Source organism: Urtica dioica, chromosome 3 (genome assembly GCF_054948205.1).
Source record: "Urtica dioica subsp. dioica isolate 48M chromosome 3, U.dioica_male_clone48M_v1_H2, whole genome shotgun sequence".
NCBI classification, from domain to species: domain Eukaryota; kingdom Viridiplantae; phylum Streptophyta; class Magnoliopsida; order Rosales; family Urticaceae; genus Urtica; species Urtica dioica.
This window is the reverse complement of record NC_142758.1, coordinates 38,923,920-38,941,500: the sequence shown is the minus strand read 5'-3', so window position 1 is coordinate 38,941,500 and position 17,581 is coordinate 38,923,920. Positions and strand designations below refer to the sequence as shown.

The 17,581-nt window shown below is 48.1% G+C and overlaps 1 protein-coding gene across 1 annotated transcript; it reads right to left on the bottom strand.

Moving 5' to 3' along the window:
• Positions 1-2,335: 2,335 nt before the first annotated feature.
• Positions 2,336-3,661, bottom strand: LOC149402747 (uncharacterized). The gene has a single exon (XM_089608512.1). The coding sequence runs from the start codon at positions 3,659-3,661 to the stop codon at positions 2,336-2,338; it is 1,326 nt and encodes a 441-aa protein (XP_089464638.1).
• Positions 3,662-17,581: the final 13,920 nt, after the last annotated feature.

Here is a 17,581-nt window from a genome sequence, read left to right as displayed (position 1 = left end):
CAGTCGGCGATCATGGTTGGCCAAAAATACCCTTGAATTTTTATTTTAACAGCTAGGGCTCTTCCAGCCGCGTGGTTCCCATATTCTCCTTCGTGTATTACGGAAAGGATGCGTTTGGACTCCTCTTTTCCTATGCATCGTAAGTATATTCCGGAGAAACTTCTTTTAAAAAGTACTCCGTCTATTATGAAGAATCTTGCGCTTTGGCTGATTAGCTTTCGGCGCGATTGCTTATCTGTCGGGGTATGGCCTTCGGAGATATATCTGATTATATCCCTTCTCCAGTCCCCATTTTCTATTATTACCATTACGCTTGTGCTTTTGGTAGTGATAAATGATTGTTTTATTGCCTCGACCGGTATGATTCGACTTATCGTAGGATCTGACGTTGAAGCTAAGGCGGTGAGGGCGTCAGCTGTGGTGTTTTCTCCTCTAGGGATGCGGGTTAATTCGAATTTTTCTAATTGATTTGTCATTTCTTTTACTAATTGTGTGTATGCCCCCATACGCTCGTCTCTTGTTTCGAACTCTCCGCTGATTTGATTCGAAACGAGCTGCGAGTCGCAAAAAGCGGATACGAATTTTGCTCCCACAGCCTTTGCTAGCGTAATCCTGCGATTAGTGCCTCATACTCGGCTTCGTTGCTTGAGGCGGTGAAATCCAGGCGGAAGGATTGTTCAATCACTTCTCCATGTGGCGCTACCAGATGTATCCCAATCCTAGCCCCTTGTTTTGTGGAGGAACCATCGACTTTGAGGGTCCAATTTCCGGCGTTTGCCGTGATCTCGCTTTCATTTGCGGGGAGCTCGACAAGGAAATCGGCTAGAACTTGTGACTTCGCACATGTTCTAATGCGATATTCGATATCATACTCACTTAACTCGATGGCCCATTTGGTTAATCTTCCTGATTGATTGGGGCTGTGGAGAAATGATCGTAAAGGTTGAGTGGTCATTACTACTATCGAGTGGGATTGGAAGTATGGTCGTAGCTTTTGGGCTGCTATGACGACGGCCATAGCTAATTTTTCCATTGCCGGATATCTTGTTTCTGCGTCAACGAGTGACCTACTTATGTAAAACACAGGTTTTTGGTCTCCTCATTCTTCTTTGATGAGTACTCCGCTGACCGCGGTGTGTGATACGGCGACATATAAGTAGAACAGTTCCCCTACTTCTGGCGTGGCTAAGATTGGAGGTTCGGCTAGGTACTGTTTTAGTTGTTCGAATGCTTCTTCGCACGTTTCTGTCCATTCGAACTTCCTGTTTCCTCTCAGGAGTTTATAAAAAGGTAGACATTTATCGGTCGATCGAGAGATGAATCGGCTCAGGGCTGCCACGCGTCCTGTTAGTCTCTGGATTTCCCTTTTGTTTCTGGGGGAAGGTAAATTTTGGAGTGCTTGTATTTGGTCCGGGTTGGCTTCAATCCCCCTCTGAGTTACCATGTATCCAAGGAATTTCCCAGAAGATACCCCGAAGGTACATTTAGATGGGTTTAGCTTCATTTGGTAACTGTTTAGGACCTTGAAACATTCCTCTAGATGTGAGACATGGTCTGTTTCTCGTAGTGATTTTACTAACATGTCGTCGATGTAAACTTCCATCGTTGTTCCTATTTTGTCGGCGAACATTTTGTTCACTAGTCGTTGATACGTGGCTCCTGCGTTTTTGAGCCCGAAGGACATCACTTTATAGCAATAGATACCTTTGTCGGTTGTGAAAGCGGTTTTTTCTTGATCATTGGGATGCATCAGGATTTGATTGTATCCTGAGAACGCATCCATGAAGGACAAGATTTTATGGCAGGCGGTGGCTTCCACCTAGCGTTCTATGTGTGGTAGTGGAAAGCTGTCTTTAGGACAAGCTTTATTAAGATCGGTATAGTCGACGCATACGCGCCATTTACCGTTCTTTTTCTTGACGACGACGGTATTGGTGAGCCAATCGGGGTATTTTACTTCGCGTATTAAACCGGATTTTAAGAGGTGCTTTACTTCTTCGTTAACCACTTTAGCCCTCTCTGGACCGAGTTTCCTACGCTTTTGTTTTACGGGCTTATAACTGGGGTCAACGTTGAGTTGGTGTGCGGTGATTTCGAGGTCTATACCTGGCATGTCCTCTGTCGTCCACGCAAACGTCTTTTTGTTCTTCTTCAGGAACGTTATCAGTTCTCGGCGTACATTCCCTTTCAACTTGGCCCCGATGCCTACGCATCTCTCGGGGTCAGTTCCGTCGATTTGAATCTGCTTTATTGACTCCGTATTAGGCTCGTCTTTTTCTTCTGAATTTTCCATCGGAGGCGGATGGATGATCTCGTTTCCGCTGGCCATTAATTGCTATTGGCCTTCGTTGGTTTCTTCGCTAGATGGATCCTCCGAATTGTTTTCTTTTGGTTGGTGCTTTTCGATGATTTTTTTATGATTATTCATATAACAAATTCGGGATGCCTCCTGGCTCCCTTTGATTTCTTGTATCCCGTTGGGAGTCGGAAATCGTACGCACAAGTGGTAGGTTGACGGTACCGCTCTCATCCCATGTATCCAAGGTCTCCCGAGGATAGCGTTGAACGGGGACGGGCAGTCGAGAACGGTAAATTCGACCATCCGGTTTACGTCTCCAGCCCGTACAGGAAGTTCAATGATTCCTAGAGAGGGTGTTACTTCCCCATTGAACCCAGATAGCTGGTTGGGTTTGTGCTCAATTTCAGCCTCCTCGATGTTCATTCTATCCAAAGTGGTTTTGAATATAACATCTACAGAGCTTCCTCCATCAACCAATATTCTGGCTACTACGCAGTTACCCACTTCGAGTTCGATGATCAAAGCATCGTCGTGGGGTCCATATAGCCTTTTGGTATCGTCTTCATTGAATGAGATCGTGGTATCTTCTACCTTTCGGCACCCAGGTGACCTCGGTGTACCTTTAAGGTGACGTTGGTGTGCCTTAATTGAGTTTACGCTATCCCTGCAAAATTTTGACCCTCCCATGGTATAGTCGATGCGGGGTTTTGCTTGGGGAACGTCGTTATCGTCATCCTTTGCCCTTCCCTTTTTTGGGGAGGGATTTCCTCGGGTTCTATTATTGTTAAATTCCTTCTTCTGGGGCGGTGGTCCCAGGTCGACATTCTTCAGCTCTCCATTTTTATACTTCTTAATAAGTACCTTTCGGGCTACGACACAATCCAGAGTGCCGTGTCCGTAATTTTTGTGGAAGTCGCAGTACTTTTTCTTGTCACGCGGCCATTTCGGGGTGCCTCCTTCGGAAACTCCTTCGTCGTTTTCGTTAAAGGCATGTTCTGGAATGTTTGAAGGCTTCCTCCATTCATTGTTTCGGTAAGCTCTCATTCCAGGTGTCCTGGCCATGGCCGGAACAGGTGTCATAGAAGGGACCTTCCTTGGATTATGTTTCCTTGACAGGAGGGCCCTTTCTTCCTCAGCTTTCGCGTAGTTTGAGGCGCGATGAATTGCATCCTTGATGGTGGGTGGTCTGTTTACGGTCATTTTCTCTCGAAATCTGGACTCATGCCACAGTCCATTTTTTAGAGCGTTCAGAGCCAACTCTCCCTCCACGGAAGGGAATTTTGACATGACAGTCTTAAACCTTGTCATGAAGCTTTTCAGGGTTTCGTCTCGGGCTTGTTGGGTGTTCCATAGGTCTGCCATGGTCGCCTCATCTTCTACTAGCATCGAGTAATTTTTTATGAACGCGGCCGACATATGTTGAAAAGAACTTATGGACCCTTCTTCGAGACGTGAAAACCAATCCAAGGCGCTTTTTGATAGGTTCCGGCGAATAACTGGCAATACCCTGCTTCTCGCTCGTTATCTCGCAGACATGCTCGCCCCATCACGATGCGAAAGGACGTTACATATGTTTTCGAGTTAGAAGTACCAGAGTACTTGGGGAGCCTGATCTTTCAGGTGTCTCCGACTCTGACTTAGGTAATACATGGAACAAAGGGGGTTCGCTCAGTATCTGCGACCAGCCGATCGATCTCGGGGGCCGAGCTCGTGGCATAGTGCATTCGAGAATCTACAGCCCGGAACTTCTCCTCCACCATCTGACGGAAGGCGTTGAACGTTGGGTGATCATCCCTCGGGATTTCTACGGCGAACTGTTCTCCCCCAGTTCGGATTTCTCCTCTCTGAGGGTTTCTTTCTTTCGGGCGTACTATCGGCTCGAAATAGTTCGGTTCTTCAGGAAATCCTTCCTCGCGGGGGAGGTTGATGACTTGAGGAACATATCCAGGAGGAGGGCATCCCGGAGGCGAGGGCGGTAGGTCGCCTTGAGTCTTTCGACCTCGCCAAACACTGGCCTCGACCTGTCCATCGAACTGGCCAATCCCGGCCGTATTGCTAGGATCGGCCGTGTCGGGTGACATGTGGATCCCGGAGAAGCTTAGTCGCCTCCTGGGTGGGGCGAACCTTCGTCTGTTTGTTGTAGGCGGACAGGTCGAACTCAGCAGAATAGCTCGCTCAGCGTCGAGCTGCTCTTGAAGTGAAGATTGCGCAGTTGTCAAGCTATCGAGCTGAGATCGGGTTGATCTCTGGAATTCGGCAGTTGTTTCAACGAGTTTCAGCAGAAGAGCCCGTGTCTCCGGATCGGCTCCAGAAACCGGGATTTCGTGCTCGCTGTTAGAAGACATTCTTTCAGATCCGATCTATGTTCTTCGGCGTTAGGTTTCTGATAAGATTCCCACAGACGGCGCCAAATTGTTAGGCCGATTTCTCGTCCCAACAATCTATACCAGATTTATTCGAATTGTCTCGTATATTTATTTATATGAATTAAGGGTCTCAGAATTCGATTATGAAGATTAAATCGAAATCCGAAAGAAATTAATGGATAATACGAATTTCAATATGGAAAGAGCGAAATGGAATTCCTTTTATTGATTATTGAATATAAACCTTACAAGAATAGGAAAATCGAATGAGAATAAGCAGGAAAACTCCCAATAAAATGATGAATTCAGAGAAATATATGATAATCTTTCGAGAAAAAATTCAGTCCCGTAAAATGAAGATGGAGCGAGCTTTTATAGCTAGCTCGCTAATTCTCTTGTTTCTTCAGATCTATACGTGTACGAGCAGAACCGGTCTTCACTCCTCCAATCTCGCGTACATCCCCACCTTTAGGCGATTTGACCGTTTCTTTTGTGATGAATCGTTCAAATTACTTGGCGGGATCGTCTGGGAACATTTATGGGCCTGGGTCGAGTTGGGGTTCGTCCTTTGATGAAGTACTCCTTGCTATTGTCTTGGGCCGATCTCGTCTGCGCCTAGGGTTTTTAGGCCGAACTGGGTTTTGGGCCGAACTAATGATTATCTTGAGTGCCTTTTGGGCCGAACTTGCCTTGGGCTTAGTTGGTCCAATTCGCCCGATGGAAGAGAGAGATATCCACTCCCACAATACCTAATTAGAGCTACGAATTTCCAAACAAAGAGAGAGATGGGGGAGGGAGCGCAGAGAAGAAGCGTTAAAAGAAGAGGATGGGATGTTTAAATATGGCTTAATTAAACCCTAAAAGCCCAAACCCTAATCCTACTTCTAATATTAGTATATTACTTATTATTATTATTATTATTATTATTATTATTATTATTATTATTATTATTATTATTATATATATATCTATATTTATATACACGTGTATAACCTACTACTATATATACTATGTATTACGTTATTTAGATTACTTACTATATAAATATAAGTAACACATATATTACGTAACATTATATTATATTATATTATATAACGTACTATGTATACATATATATATATTAATTATACGTACAAATATTAACTTTACTTCATAATCATAATATATATATATAATATATGTTAAGTATGTATATTTATACCCACATAATTTATTTATAATATATAACTTTTATATATATATATATATATATATTATATCCATATTTTATAATCTAAGGAGTATAGTAAAAAATTCAAAAACACTCTAAAGCACACATAAAAAAATAAACTTCAAAAACTACCACATAAATAAATCATTCACTACTACTTTATTAAAATAAAACTAACGTAACTCGAACACAAAAATTGTAGCTTTTTAATTAAGCTAAAAAAAATTGGGATTTCACATGTCGGGCCACTGTGGGCAACAACCTCTTATTCAATCTTGGGTTTTATGGGACTCTAATTTGTAAATGTAAATTTCCAAGGTGTTTTCATATCTATATGGGTCTTTTGATGGGATCGTACAACTCAAAGTGGGCTAAATTCGTAAATTTCAACGACGTTGATCTCGGCGTGTGTGCGGCGCGCAAATACTAATGTGTGACGTGTGGAACTACTGTGCAATGGCCATAACTTCTTGCTCCGATGTTTGCTTTTCGAAAGTAAATATGCGTTATCATAATAAGAGAAAGCTCTATTGAGTGGTGGAAAGAATACTTTCAAAATCATCAATATAGAATCTCAAAAGATGACGTTTGGGATTATTGTTTCACTACAACAAATACCGGAAACAGCCTCAACATTTATAGCCACGACAAATAGACATAAATCTATGAAATTTCACTCTAAGGTGCCCGAACATATCTGAATCATATTGAATTGCTCTGGAACGTTGTGCCATGACCCAATAACGTCTTTAACCACAAAATACTTCTCAAACCTGTAATCACTCAAAAACACACAAAACTATTAAAAAAAAAACACTTAAATTTGAACCGTCACTTAACCTCAAATGATAAAAATAAAAACACAAAAGAAGTTAACTAAAACGAATGGTAAAATTCGGTAATCTACATGCCTTCTACAATTTATGCTTGCCTCAACTATAAAATTATAGACTTATAATGTAAAAGGGATTCGTGATTTTGATTTGAATTTAACTACCAAATGTGAAAAAAAAATACAAGCCAATGTTACCTTGACCCTTTACAACATGTTCGTGTCTCGCGAACTCTCGGGTACCAAGCTTTGCAACTTTCTCAACCGCTCTCAAGAGAATTCCTAATGCCGAATTCCTATGAACTCTGGCTCAACACACACGTATGGCCACTCTTTGTGATAACCTTCTCTAGTTAGTCCATAGGTCTTTGTGACTTGTTAAATTCAGTCTAAAGTGACTGTAGGATATGAAATCTTAGTGATTAACAATTAAAATTGTTTAATTAAAACACACCATTGAAACTCTAGTTATAAACTGTTCATCTGGAGTAGGCCGGCACAAAAACACTGTAAAAACCGTAAACCTGACCGGACCAATGACTTTATTTAGACCGTCAGTCTGGTTTAAAACGGTTTTTTTTCACCCGGTCTGGTCTGGTTTGGTCTACTCATTACAAACGGGACTGTCCGATTTTCAATTTTTCGTAATTTCACATTGAATGTCGTTTATGAAAATTTCCAGAACCTACAGTATGTCTTGAATCCTTTCCTTACCTGATCCCCGGTAGCTTTTTTTACCAATTAGGTTACGAGTCGTTTTGAGCGTCATTTTCCTTCGACGATCTACGATTGTAACCTTCGATATCCAGGTGAGAATAATCTTACTACAACACAGATTAGTTCAAAATTAAATATGATGCTTTGTAATTCATGTTATAGTTTGTTTAACGCTTTATATGTTGGAGTATGTTTTTCTTTATTTGATAGTGTGATTGATTGTAGTAATTGGATTTATGTTTGGTCAACTATGCAGTGTTAAGTTAAAGTAGATTTGAGAATGTACATGTTTTATATTTTCTTAGTCATGTATTGTATGAGCATATGGTTGAAAGTTTTTATGTACATGTCATATCAGTATGTAATGTTATTTTTAAAAGTGAAAGGATAAAGATAAGCAAGGAAGTCGTATCGCCTCGAGAGGTATTAAGGAGAAGTTTCCCGGGCCGAGGCTCCTAATGGGGAAATTTCTCGGGCCGATGCCCTAATATGCTTAAAAGATAGACCGAAGTGTGGGACTTTATAACCCCCACATCTTCATATCTAAAGTTGATAGAATCAAGAAAAGAAAGATCAAGTCATAAATTAGTTTTAAAATACTAATAACCGGTTCATGCATTGCATTACTCTTTTTATTTTGTGAGCTTTATATTTTTCTCGCTGAGCGTAAGCTCATCTCTTCGAGAAAAAAATATACGTATGTGTTGTAGGTAAACATTTTTCAAGGAACTGAGCAGGGCGGACTAGCGGCGTCGATAGCGAGAGGGTTGGGTTATGGTTTTCATTTACAGAATAAGTCTTCCGCTACAAATCTTTAAGAAATAAATTTTAAAGTTTTTATTTTCAATTATTCCAAGTTATGAAGTTTCAAAGAGTTTTCTATTTTAGTTAAGACTTAAAATATGGATTATGTTTTAGTATTTTTGCCGTTATGTTTGGTTTTAAATTCGTATTTTCAATTTCAGTTAAGGACTTCTCATGAAGTGTTCAATATGCAATCTTCATATTTTTCTTAAATGCTTTTGTTTTTTTTAAGATCTTTAAAATTTTAGTTCGCCTTGATTCGATGTGTTTTTTTTTTTTAAATTCCACCAAGTTTTCTAAAGAATTTTATAAAGTTTAAAAAGTAAGATAAGTAAGACGGTCCGAAAAGTCGGGTCGTCACAGTTGGTATCAGAGCAACGAACCTATGACCCACTTCGCTATTCGATCGCACGGTTGTCCCCTACTCAAGAAAGTTAGTAATTTTTTTTTTGTTTATATGTTAGGTATTTTTATTTACTTAGATGGAGAACGTCCAAGATGCTCGTGGACAAGGTAGAGGTAGGCCACGAGGCCGATGTAGAGGAAGAGGTAAAGTTGCCGCTGATGTCCCACTGCAAGATGCTCATCCTGCCACTCTGTTTCCCGTACAACAAGGAGCAGCAGAGAATCCCAATGGTCCAGCCCCCGGACCTCAGCCAGCGGCCCAACCAGATCTTGCGGTACTCGTTACTGCATCGCTGCAATGTATCGAAGCTCAAGAAGCAGAGATACAAGAGTTGAGGAACCACCTCCCTCAAGTGAATGGAAATGTGGGAGAGGATCAACAAGCACCACTAGCACCTCGTCAAGGCGTACCTCAGATGGGACAAGTTGTTGTGGCTGATGATCTTTTCGAAAGGTTCAGGAGGATGAAAGCCCCAGATTTTGAAGGATCGACTTATCCTTTAGTAGCTGTTGAGTGGATGTCAGAGATGAAGAAGATCTTTAACTTCATGAATATCTCGGAAATTGAGAAGGTCATATGCGCGTCTTTTGTTATGAAGAAGGATGCACGATACTGGTGGGAAACAGTAGCAGTTACAAGAGATACAAGCGCTATGTCTTGGGATGACTTCATGGAGGAGTTCAACAGTTTGTATTTCAACATGCGCGCGATAAACACACAACAAAATGAGTTTACGGAGTTAAAGCAAGGCACAATGACTGTGACTGAAGTTGTGAGGAAGTTCAACCAGCTGACAAGTGTTGTCGCACGAAAATGAACAACTATTTAAAACCTCGGGCGGTTCGATCCAAGGCCGGACCAAGTGATCGCACCCGGGCCAAGAGTGTGAACTCGATAGTCTCGAGCTAGGGTTCTCTCCGATCAGCCCGCCTCTCGGGAGAGGTAGGGGGTGAGGAGAAGGAGTGACCGTGCCTTGGTTGTCGGCTGCCTACGTACCCGTGCGTGGGATCAGGTCAGAACGTAGTTCAAGCGTGTGTGACGCAGTATGTTGCGCGGAGCCTTGGCGGAGAGGCGTGCTCGACGAAGGAAACGGGGCGCGAGGAGTCCTCGGCAGCGTCTCGGAACTTCGGAGATCGCGTACGCGTCTAGCGTGTTAGACGCGCAAGGGTAGCTCTAGTTGAGAACCCTAGGGGCGTGCTTGAGCACCGGAGAACGTTCGGTCAAAGGGAGCGACGTCCGGGAAGTTCCCGTGAGTGCTTCGGGACCTTTGAGAACGAGGGAGAGAGAAGAGAACCTGCTTCAGGCCAAATATGGCATCCAGAGAAGCAGAGAAATCGAGCGTGTCGATAAGAGATGAAGAGAATTATTGGATATTTTTGGATATCTTGGGATGGCTTTCCCCTCAATGAGAGAGGGTATTTATAGGTGTTTGGGAGCCTTAGAAGGTCCCTTTTTCGTCCATGTGGGACTAGGAATGCGTGTGGCATCAAGCGGAGGCGCACGGCGCGCGCGGTGCATAAAGGGCGGCGCACAACGCGCGGCGCGCGGCGCAGGGGGCGCGGCGCGCGGGTCACCGGGCGCGGCGCGGGACGCGCGGCGCAGGACGCGCGGCGCAGGGTGCCTTGACTGGCGCGGCGCGCTGCCTGGCCGGCGCGGCGCGCTGCTTGCTGCTCGGCTGGCCGGCGCAGCGCGTTGCGTGCGTAGTGGGCGGCTCGTCTTGCCGGGTTCTTGCGGGCCTTCGAATGTCATTCTTCTCACGTGAAATATGAAGCTCTCTACTTGATGAGAGTGACTCGATTCGAGGAGCAAGGCTCGGGCCGGCGAGAGCGACTAACGACTTGATTCGAGGAGTGGCTCGAGGATGACTCGAGGCTCGACTCGAAAATGACTCGAGGCTCGACTCGAGGAACAATTAAAGGCTCGACTCGAGGAACCATTCAAGGCTCGACTCAAGGAGCGAAGCTCGACTCGAGGAGATTGACTCAAGGCTCGACTCGAGGAGCGAAGCTTGACTCGAGGAGTCAGGAGTTTAGGCGAGGGCTTCAAGATTTGCCGCTCTTCAGGACCTCCGGCCTGACCATCGGCCCTTTGAGCGACGTGCCTTCTTGGCGTCTCGGGTTTTCCGAAAATGACCGACAACATTAGCCCCCCAAGTTCGTCGTTCGGGAGGCGTCCCAGCGATGAACTTTTTGTTCTTCTAGTTGGGTGTTTGAGGAAAATGTTTCCCGTGCCTTGTGGCCCCGAGGAAAGTTTTTTCCTCTTCTCTTTTTTCTTTCTCTTTTTTTTTTTTTTTTTTTTTTTTTTAGGGGGTGGCCGCGCGGCGCGCGCCCTGGACGGCGCGGCGCGCGGTCTGTGCTGCACGACCCGCGCGGCGCGCCCCGTGCGCGGGGCTGGTTCGCTTCGCGCGGGAGAACTCCGACTTTTTGGAGTTTCTACTCCGATTTTGCTCCTTGTGGGAGTAGGATTTCGACTCCTACCCCCCTAGAAGTCAATAAATAGACCTCCCCCCTTCCCTTTACTCCTCACTTTATTTTTTCTCTTTTCTTACGCTTGTTTTCTTTTCTTTTTTCTTTTTTTTTTTACGCTTGCATTATGGGTGTCCCTCCCCTTTTCTCAGCTGAGAGTCCCGAGATTGATTTCTCTCTCTTGTTTCAGGGTTCTGAACACGCAGAGGATGATCTCTTCGCGGGATTAAGGGAAGTCCCTCTGCACGTGGAAGAAAATCCAAGCGGAGTAGAGCAGTGGTTGGAGGAAGGCGAGCTGGGTGCGACCGTGCCCGCTGCTCAGCCTCTCGAAGGGTGCGCGCCAACTGGGCGCGGTACAGGCGGGGAGTTTGATCGTCCCGCGTCCGGGGAGCCTGCCCCTCGCCTCGTGATCAACTTAGTTGGCGGGGGGGTCCGCGACAAAGTTCGCCTCGACGTGCCGCAGTCCGACTTGGGCTTTCAAGGCGTGCCGGGAGATGTTATGGACGCGGATGCGGTGACTCCGCTAGAGTCAGTTCTCGACGAGATAGACTGCGTGGACGACTTTGGTCCCGAGTCTGAAGATCCCGGAGGTGAGTCAGAGACATGTCCGGGGGCCGAAGGTCTCGCATCGGAGTGTCCCGAGGTACCGTCGGCAGCTGCCGCGGTCGTGTCGGAGGGCAGGGACCCTTCCGTGGAGCCAGGGGATTCTCAGCCCGAGACCCCTGACGCGGAGGCGTTGGTATCGGCGAGGTCGCTTGCTAGGACAGAGTGGTATCCCGAGGAGGGACTTGCTGCTCCCGAGGACTTCGATTGTTCGGGGGTCGATGCTTCGAGCACGCTTACCTACCGGACATTCGTCGGTCTCCGGGAGGCTTTTGCCATTCCATCATCTGTGGCGCTTCTCCGTCCTTTAAAGGACGACCGTCCTTTCCGGCCTCGTCGTGGTTTCGCCGCAGTTTCAGTTGCGAGTCTTAACTGCGGGTTGCGGCTGCCGTTTCAACCCATCATTTAGCAGCTTATCGCCCGTCTGGGGGTGCACGCATGTCAGATGAGCCCGGCATTCTACCGCATAGTGGCGATGTGTCACATGGAGTGGCATTGCCAGACCGAGCGGGTGATGACCGTGAGTGATTTTCGCAATCTCATCGCGGTCTTCCCTGCGCCCGGGCAACCCAGTTTCTTTGTGGCCCGCGATCGACGGAATACTAAGCTGATCATCGATTCAGAGAAGTACAATCGACGACCGTGGGTGTGGGTCTCGGCGGAGGCTTTTGGTGACGCGCCGCTCCGGTTCGGCCCCTTGTCCGAGTTTCCCGCTAACGAGGGGGCCGACGATCTCGACTTTGTGAAGGAGATCCGGGGAATGTCGGAGGCTCGGAAAGCCGTTGAACGATTTCGTTCTCCTGAGCTGATGGCTTCCACTGGGTGGTTCCCGCCGTTTCCTCAACGGACCGAGGGTGCCCCGAGTGCCGCATCATCTCTCTCGAGCGGCGATCCTCAAGGTATGTTGGCGTTTCGTATTTTTGCTTTTGTTTTTAGCTCAAGGTTTTGACTTTGTCGCTTTTGCAGTCTCTTCGGCTAGGGCGAGGGCTCGGGCTCGTCTAGCGAAGGCTTCCCGGGACCCGAAGTCGTTGGCGGCGGTTCGTCGTCGGATTGCTGCGCGGGATGGTCGGGAGAAACTCGATACCGATCATCGGGCGGAGAGCGGTCCTCGCGCTTCTTTGAAGCGACCTTCCTCCTCGGCTTTGCCAGACACGTCTTCGGACTCTAAGCGCGTGAATTCGATGGTCGACGTGGAGGCCGCGGAGGTTAGGGGGGAGTGTTCCCTGGGCCTTGCTCAATCTTCGATGAAGATGTGGAAGAGCGTTGTGGCCAGCAGTGACGTGGAGTTCTTTCGTCACGGCGTTTCCGATGCACAGAGAGTGAGTTTCCCTTGCCTCGCTTGCGATGAATCTGTCTTTTGCTAAACTGTCTTTTTGCCTTCTCAGGTGCTCGCTCGAGCGACCCGGGGCGAGAAGATCCTTCACGACCTCATCAGGCGGATGAGTCGCGCCCAGGAGGAGCTTGCTCAAGCGAAGTCTCAGCTGGCCCACGCCGAGCGAGGTTCTCACTCAAAGGCGGAGTTTGCGAGTCTCCGCGAGCAGCTTCAAGAGGCTCGCGTGGAATTGGGAGTTACCCGCGGCAAATGCGACCGTGCTCAGGCGGCGGTGGCGAAGATGGCTGAGGAGCTAACGACGGAACGTCAAGCCCTTGAGGTGGCGACTCGGTCGACGGAGGTCTTCCGGAGCGAAGCGCGGGACCTTCGACGTCAGTTGGAATCGCGCACAGAAGAAGTTGGCATTCTTCAGGGCCAGCTTACATCGAGTGAGGCTGCCCGTGTTCGTGCGGAGCGTAAGCGCGACTCCTTGGCGGAGGAGGTGGTTCGGGTCACCGAGGAGAAAGCCGCGGCGGAGCAGCTTGCGTCCGACCTTCAGGACGACTTTGATGTCGGAGTCGAGGAGGCAAGGCATGCAGCGGCGGTGGAGTGTCGGGACGCCACGGCTGCCGAGAATGTTTCTCGGGGGGTCACCTTCGACTTCTTCGACTCGCTTTTCCCACCACTCGACGGGGCCGACCCTGTGGGCGACGATCCCGCCGAGTGACCGTTTTCTTTCTTTATTTTTCCTGCGCAAATGTTTTAGCGCGTGCTTTTTAGGTTTTTCCGTTCAGCGCACTTGTCTTAGCGCTTGCTTACTAGGATATATCCCTTTAGCGCACTTGTCTTAGCGCATGCTTTCTAGGTTTTGAGGCAGTTGCCCCTTTCTTTTATGAGGAGTTATTCATTTATTTTTATGAGTGTTTTCGCACATTTATCTTCTATGGCATGCATGGACGGTCACTTGTTTGCGTCAATGATTTTGTCCATCCTTTTGTCTCGGCAGGATACTTTTTCAAACACGCCACTCACTTGGATGGTTTGCGTTCTTAAGTATTTTCAACTGCGAGTCCGCCATGTTACGTAGGTGTGTTACGTGTGCCGGATTGTGCCACGTGGGCGTCTCAAATCGCGCCATGTAGGCATCTTGGGTTGCGCCATGTAAGCGACTTACGTGCGCCATGTAGGCGTCTTAGGTTGCGCCATGTAGGCGTCTTACGGGCTGCGCCTTTACGCGACTTACGTGCGCCATGTAGGCGTCTTAGGTTGCGCCATGTAGGCGTCTTAGGTTGCGCCATGTAGGCGTCTTACGGGCTGCGCCTTTACGCGACTTACGTGCGCCATGTAGGCGTCTTAGGTTGCGCCATGTAGGCGTCTTACGGGCTGCGCCTTTACGCGACTTACGTGCGCCATGTAGGCGTCTTAGGTTGCGCCATGTAGGCGTCTTACGGGCTGCGCCTTTACGCGACTTACCTGCGCCATGTAGGCGTCTTGGGTTGCGCCATGTAGGCGTCTTACGGGCTGCGCCTTTACGCGACTTACGTGCGCCATGTAGGCGTCTTAGGTTGCGCCATGTAGGCGTCTTACGGGTTGCGCCTTTACGCGACTTACGTGCGCCATGTAGGCGTCTTAGGTTGCGCCATGTAGGCGTCTTACGGGCTGCGCCTTTACGCGACTTACGTGCGCCATGTAGGCGTCTTAGGTTGCGCCATGTAGGCGTCTTACGGGCTGCGCCTTTACGCGACTTACGTGCGCCATGTAGGCGTCTTAGGTTGCGCCATGTAGGCGTCTTACGGGTTGCGCCTTTACGCGACTTACGTGCGCCATGTAGGCGTCTTAGGTTGCGCCATGTAGGCGTCTTACGGGCTGCGCCTTTACGCGACTTACGTGCGCCATGTAGGCGTCTTGGGTTTTTTTTGGTGGAGCGTGTTCTTTTGAGAGTTTCCTTACCATAGCTAGCCCCCCCAAGTTTTTTGGGTTAAAAGTTAATTGTTCATAACCAGAAAACTTGCATAAAACGAAATTGAAATGGAAAACTTGAGTTTTATTACTTTTGCGAAAAAAAAAACTTGCGAGAAAATTTAAATCCTAAAACATTGGCTCTTAGGCCTTATTTGAAAATGGAAATAAAAGCGATAAAAAGGCGGGGGACGCTAGCTACTGATAGTACTGCCTCAAGTGCTCCGCGTTCCACGGGTGGCGAATCGGAGTCCCGTCCGTGTGCTCGATGTAATATGTCCCGTCGTGAATGACTTTGCGGACTCTGTAAGGGCCTTCCCAGTTTGGGCCTAGGACGCCGGCGCCTTGGACTTGTGTGTTTTGGAACACTCGTCTGAGGACAAGGCTTCCGACGGCAAAGGTTCGCCTTTTGATTTTGGAGTTGTAGTATCTTTCGGCCTTGTGTTTCTGTGCGGCGAGGCGTCGGAATGCTTCCGCCCTCTTTTCGTCGATCAGGTCCAACTCAAGGCGCATGGCCTCGTTGTTTTCCGCTTCGTCGAACGTGTCGACTCGGAACGTGGGTATCTCGGTTTCAATTGGAACCACAGCCTCGACCCCATATGCAAGGGAGAATGGCGTCTCGCCGGTGGCGTTTCGCGCGGTTGTCCTATACGCCCATAGGACGAATGGTAATTCATCGGCCCAGGCGCCTTTCTTGTCTTCGAGCTTCTTTTTCAGGTTGCTCTTGATAGTCTTGTTGACTGCCTCGACTTGGCCGTTGGCCTGAGGATGTCGCGGCGAGGAGAAGGTCTTGCTGATCTTCAGTTGATCGCAGATATCTCTTACTCGCGCGTTGTCAAATTGTGCCCCGTTGTCGGTCACAATCGAGGCGGGGATACCGTGCCTGCATATGATGTTCTTCCAGATGAAGTTCGTCGTGTTTGCTTCAGTTATTCTGGCAAGCGGCTCGGCCTCTACCCACTTAGTGAAGTAGTCGATGGCGATAATGGCGTACTCGTATTGCCTTGGCGCTCTAGGGAGCTTGCCAATGATGTCCACGCCCCACTTAGCAAAGGGACGTGGGACAACGATGCTGCTTAACGGGGTCGGGGGCTGTCGCGGAATTTCCGCGAAGCGCTGGCATTTATCGCAACGCCTTGCCCATTCGCAAGCATCTCGCTTCATGGAAGGCCAGAAATAGCCTTGCTTAAGCGCTTTGAGCGCAAGGGAAGTTCCAGCGGCGTGGTTTCCGCAGATGCCCTCATCGATTTCGCGGAGGACCTTGGTCGACTCAACGCTATCGAGGCATCGGAGCAGCGGTGTCGAGTAACCGCGCTTATAGAGCGTGCCCTCACGGAGCGTGTATTTGGATGCTAAGGCCCTCAGTTTATCGGCTTCCTTGCGGTCTTCGGGGAGTTCCCCTCTTCGCAAAAACTCGACAATTGAGTCCATTTAAGTGGGCTGAGATGCCACTTCTATGGTCCCGACTTCGTCTCGGGAGACGGATGGTCGTGGGAGAGATTCAATGGGCACAGTCCCCAATCCGTCTCCGTCGATGCCAGATCCGAGGCGAGCAAGCGCATCAGCCTCCGAATTTTGTTCTCTCGGGATTTGGTGAATCTCGAACCAAGAGAAGGCCTCGAGTTTGGAGTTCGTCTTAGCCAGGTATGCGACCATGTTGGGCTCCTTGGCGATGTAATCTCCCCTAACCTGGTTTACGATCAACTGCAAGTAGCAGTATATTCGCAGGTTATGGGAGCCGAGCTTCAGTGCTAGCTCTATACCTACAATGAGCGCTTCGTATTCAGCTTCATTGTTGGAGGCTTGGAAGCCGTAGTGAAGGGCATATCGCAGCTTTTCCCCATCGGGGTTAATTAGGATTATTCCGGCGCCAGCCCCCCGAGCATTAGATGCTCCGTCTACGTATAACTCCCAGATGGGACCCGTTGGGTCTACCTTCCTTTTCCGAGTTAGCTCGCAATCGTTTAAGTCAGTTTCCGCTCTTCCCATATCGGGAGCGTAGGAGAATTCTGCCACGAAGTCGGCTAAGGCCTGCCCCTTTATAGCCGTTCTTGGGTGGAACTCAATCCCGTACTCGCTCAATTCTTGGGACCAGATCGCCATGCGAGTCGACGTTCCCTTTTGAAGAGCTTTACCGATCGGATGCTCAGTTCGCAGCGCAATTGGGTGAGCTTGGAAGTACGGTCGTAGCTTCTTAGCTGCCGTTACGAGAGCCAGAGAAAGTTTCTCAATCTCGGTATAGCGTGTTTCCGCGTCGAGTAAGGCTTTGCTTACGTAGTAGATTGGCCATTGGACCTTGTTCTCCTCGCGGACAAGGACGGCGCTTACAGCTCTTTCAGAGACGGCGAGATACACGTACAGCGTCTCGCCCTCTTTCGGTTTAGAGAGGAATGGTGGGGACCCAAAGTAAGCCTTCATTTCTTGGAAGGCACTTTCGCATTCGTCCGTCCACTCACAGCCGTCCGTCTTCTTTAGAGCTTTGAAGAACGGTTGACACTTGTCGGTGGCTTTAGACACGAAGCGTGTCAGAGCGGCGATCCGACCGGTCAGGCTTTGCACTTCTTTGACTCGTCGTGGCGACTTCATTTCAAGGAGTGCCTTGATTTTT

What these genes read in the sequence shown, in the direction of transcription:
- LOC149402747 (XM_089608512.1), bottom strand. Translation starts at nt 3,661, where the DNA reads ATGGCAGACCTATGGAACACCCAACAAGCCCGAGACGAAACCCTGAAA.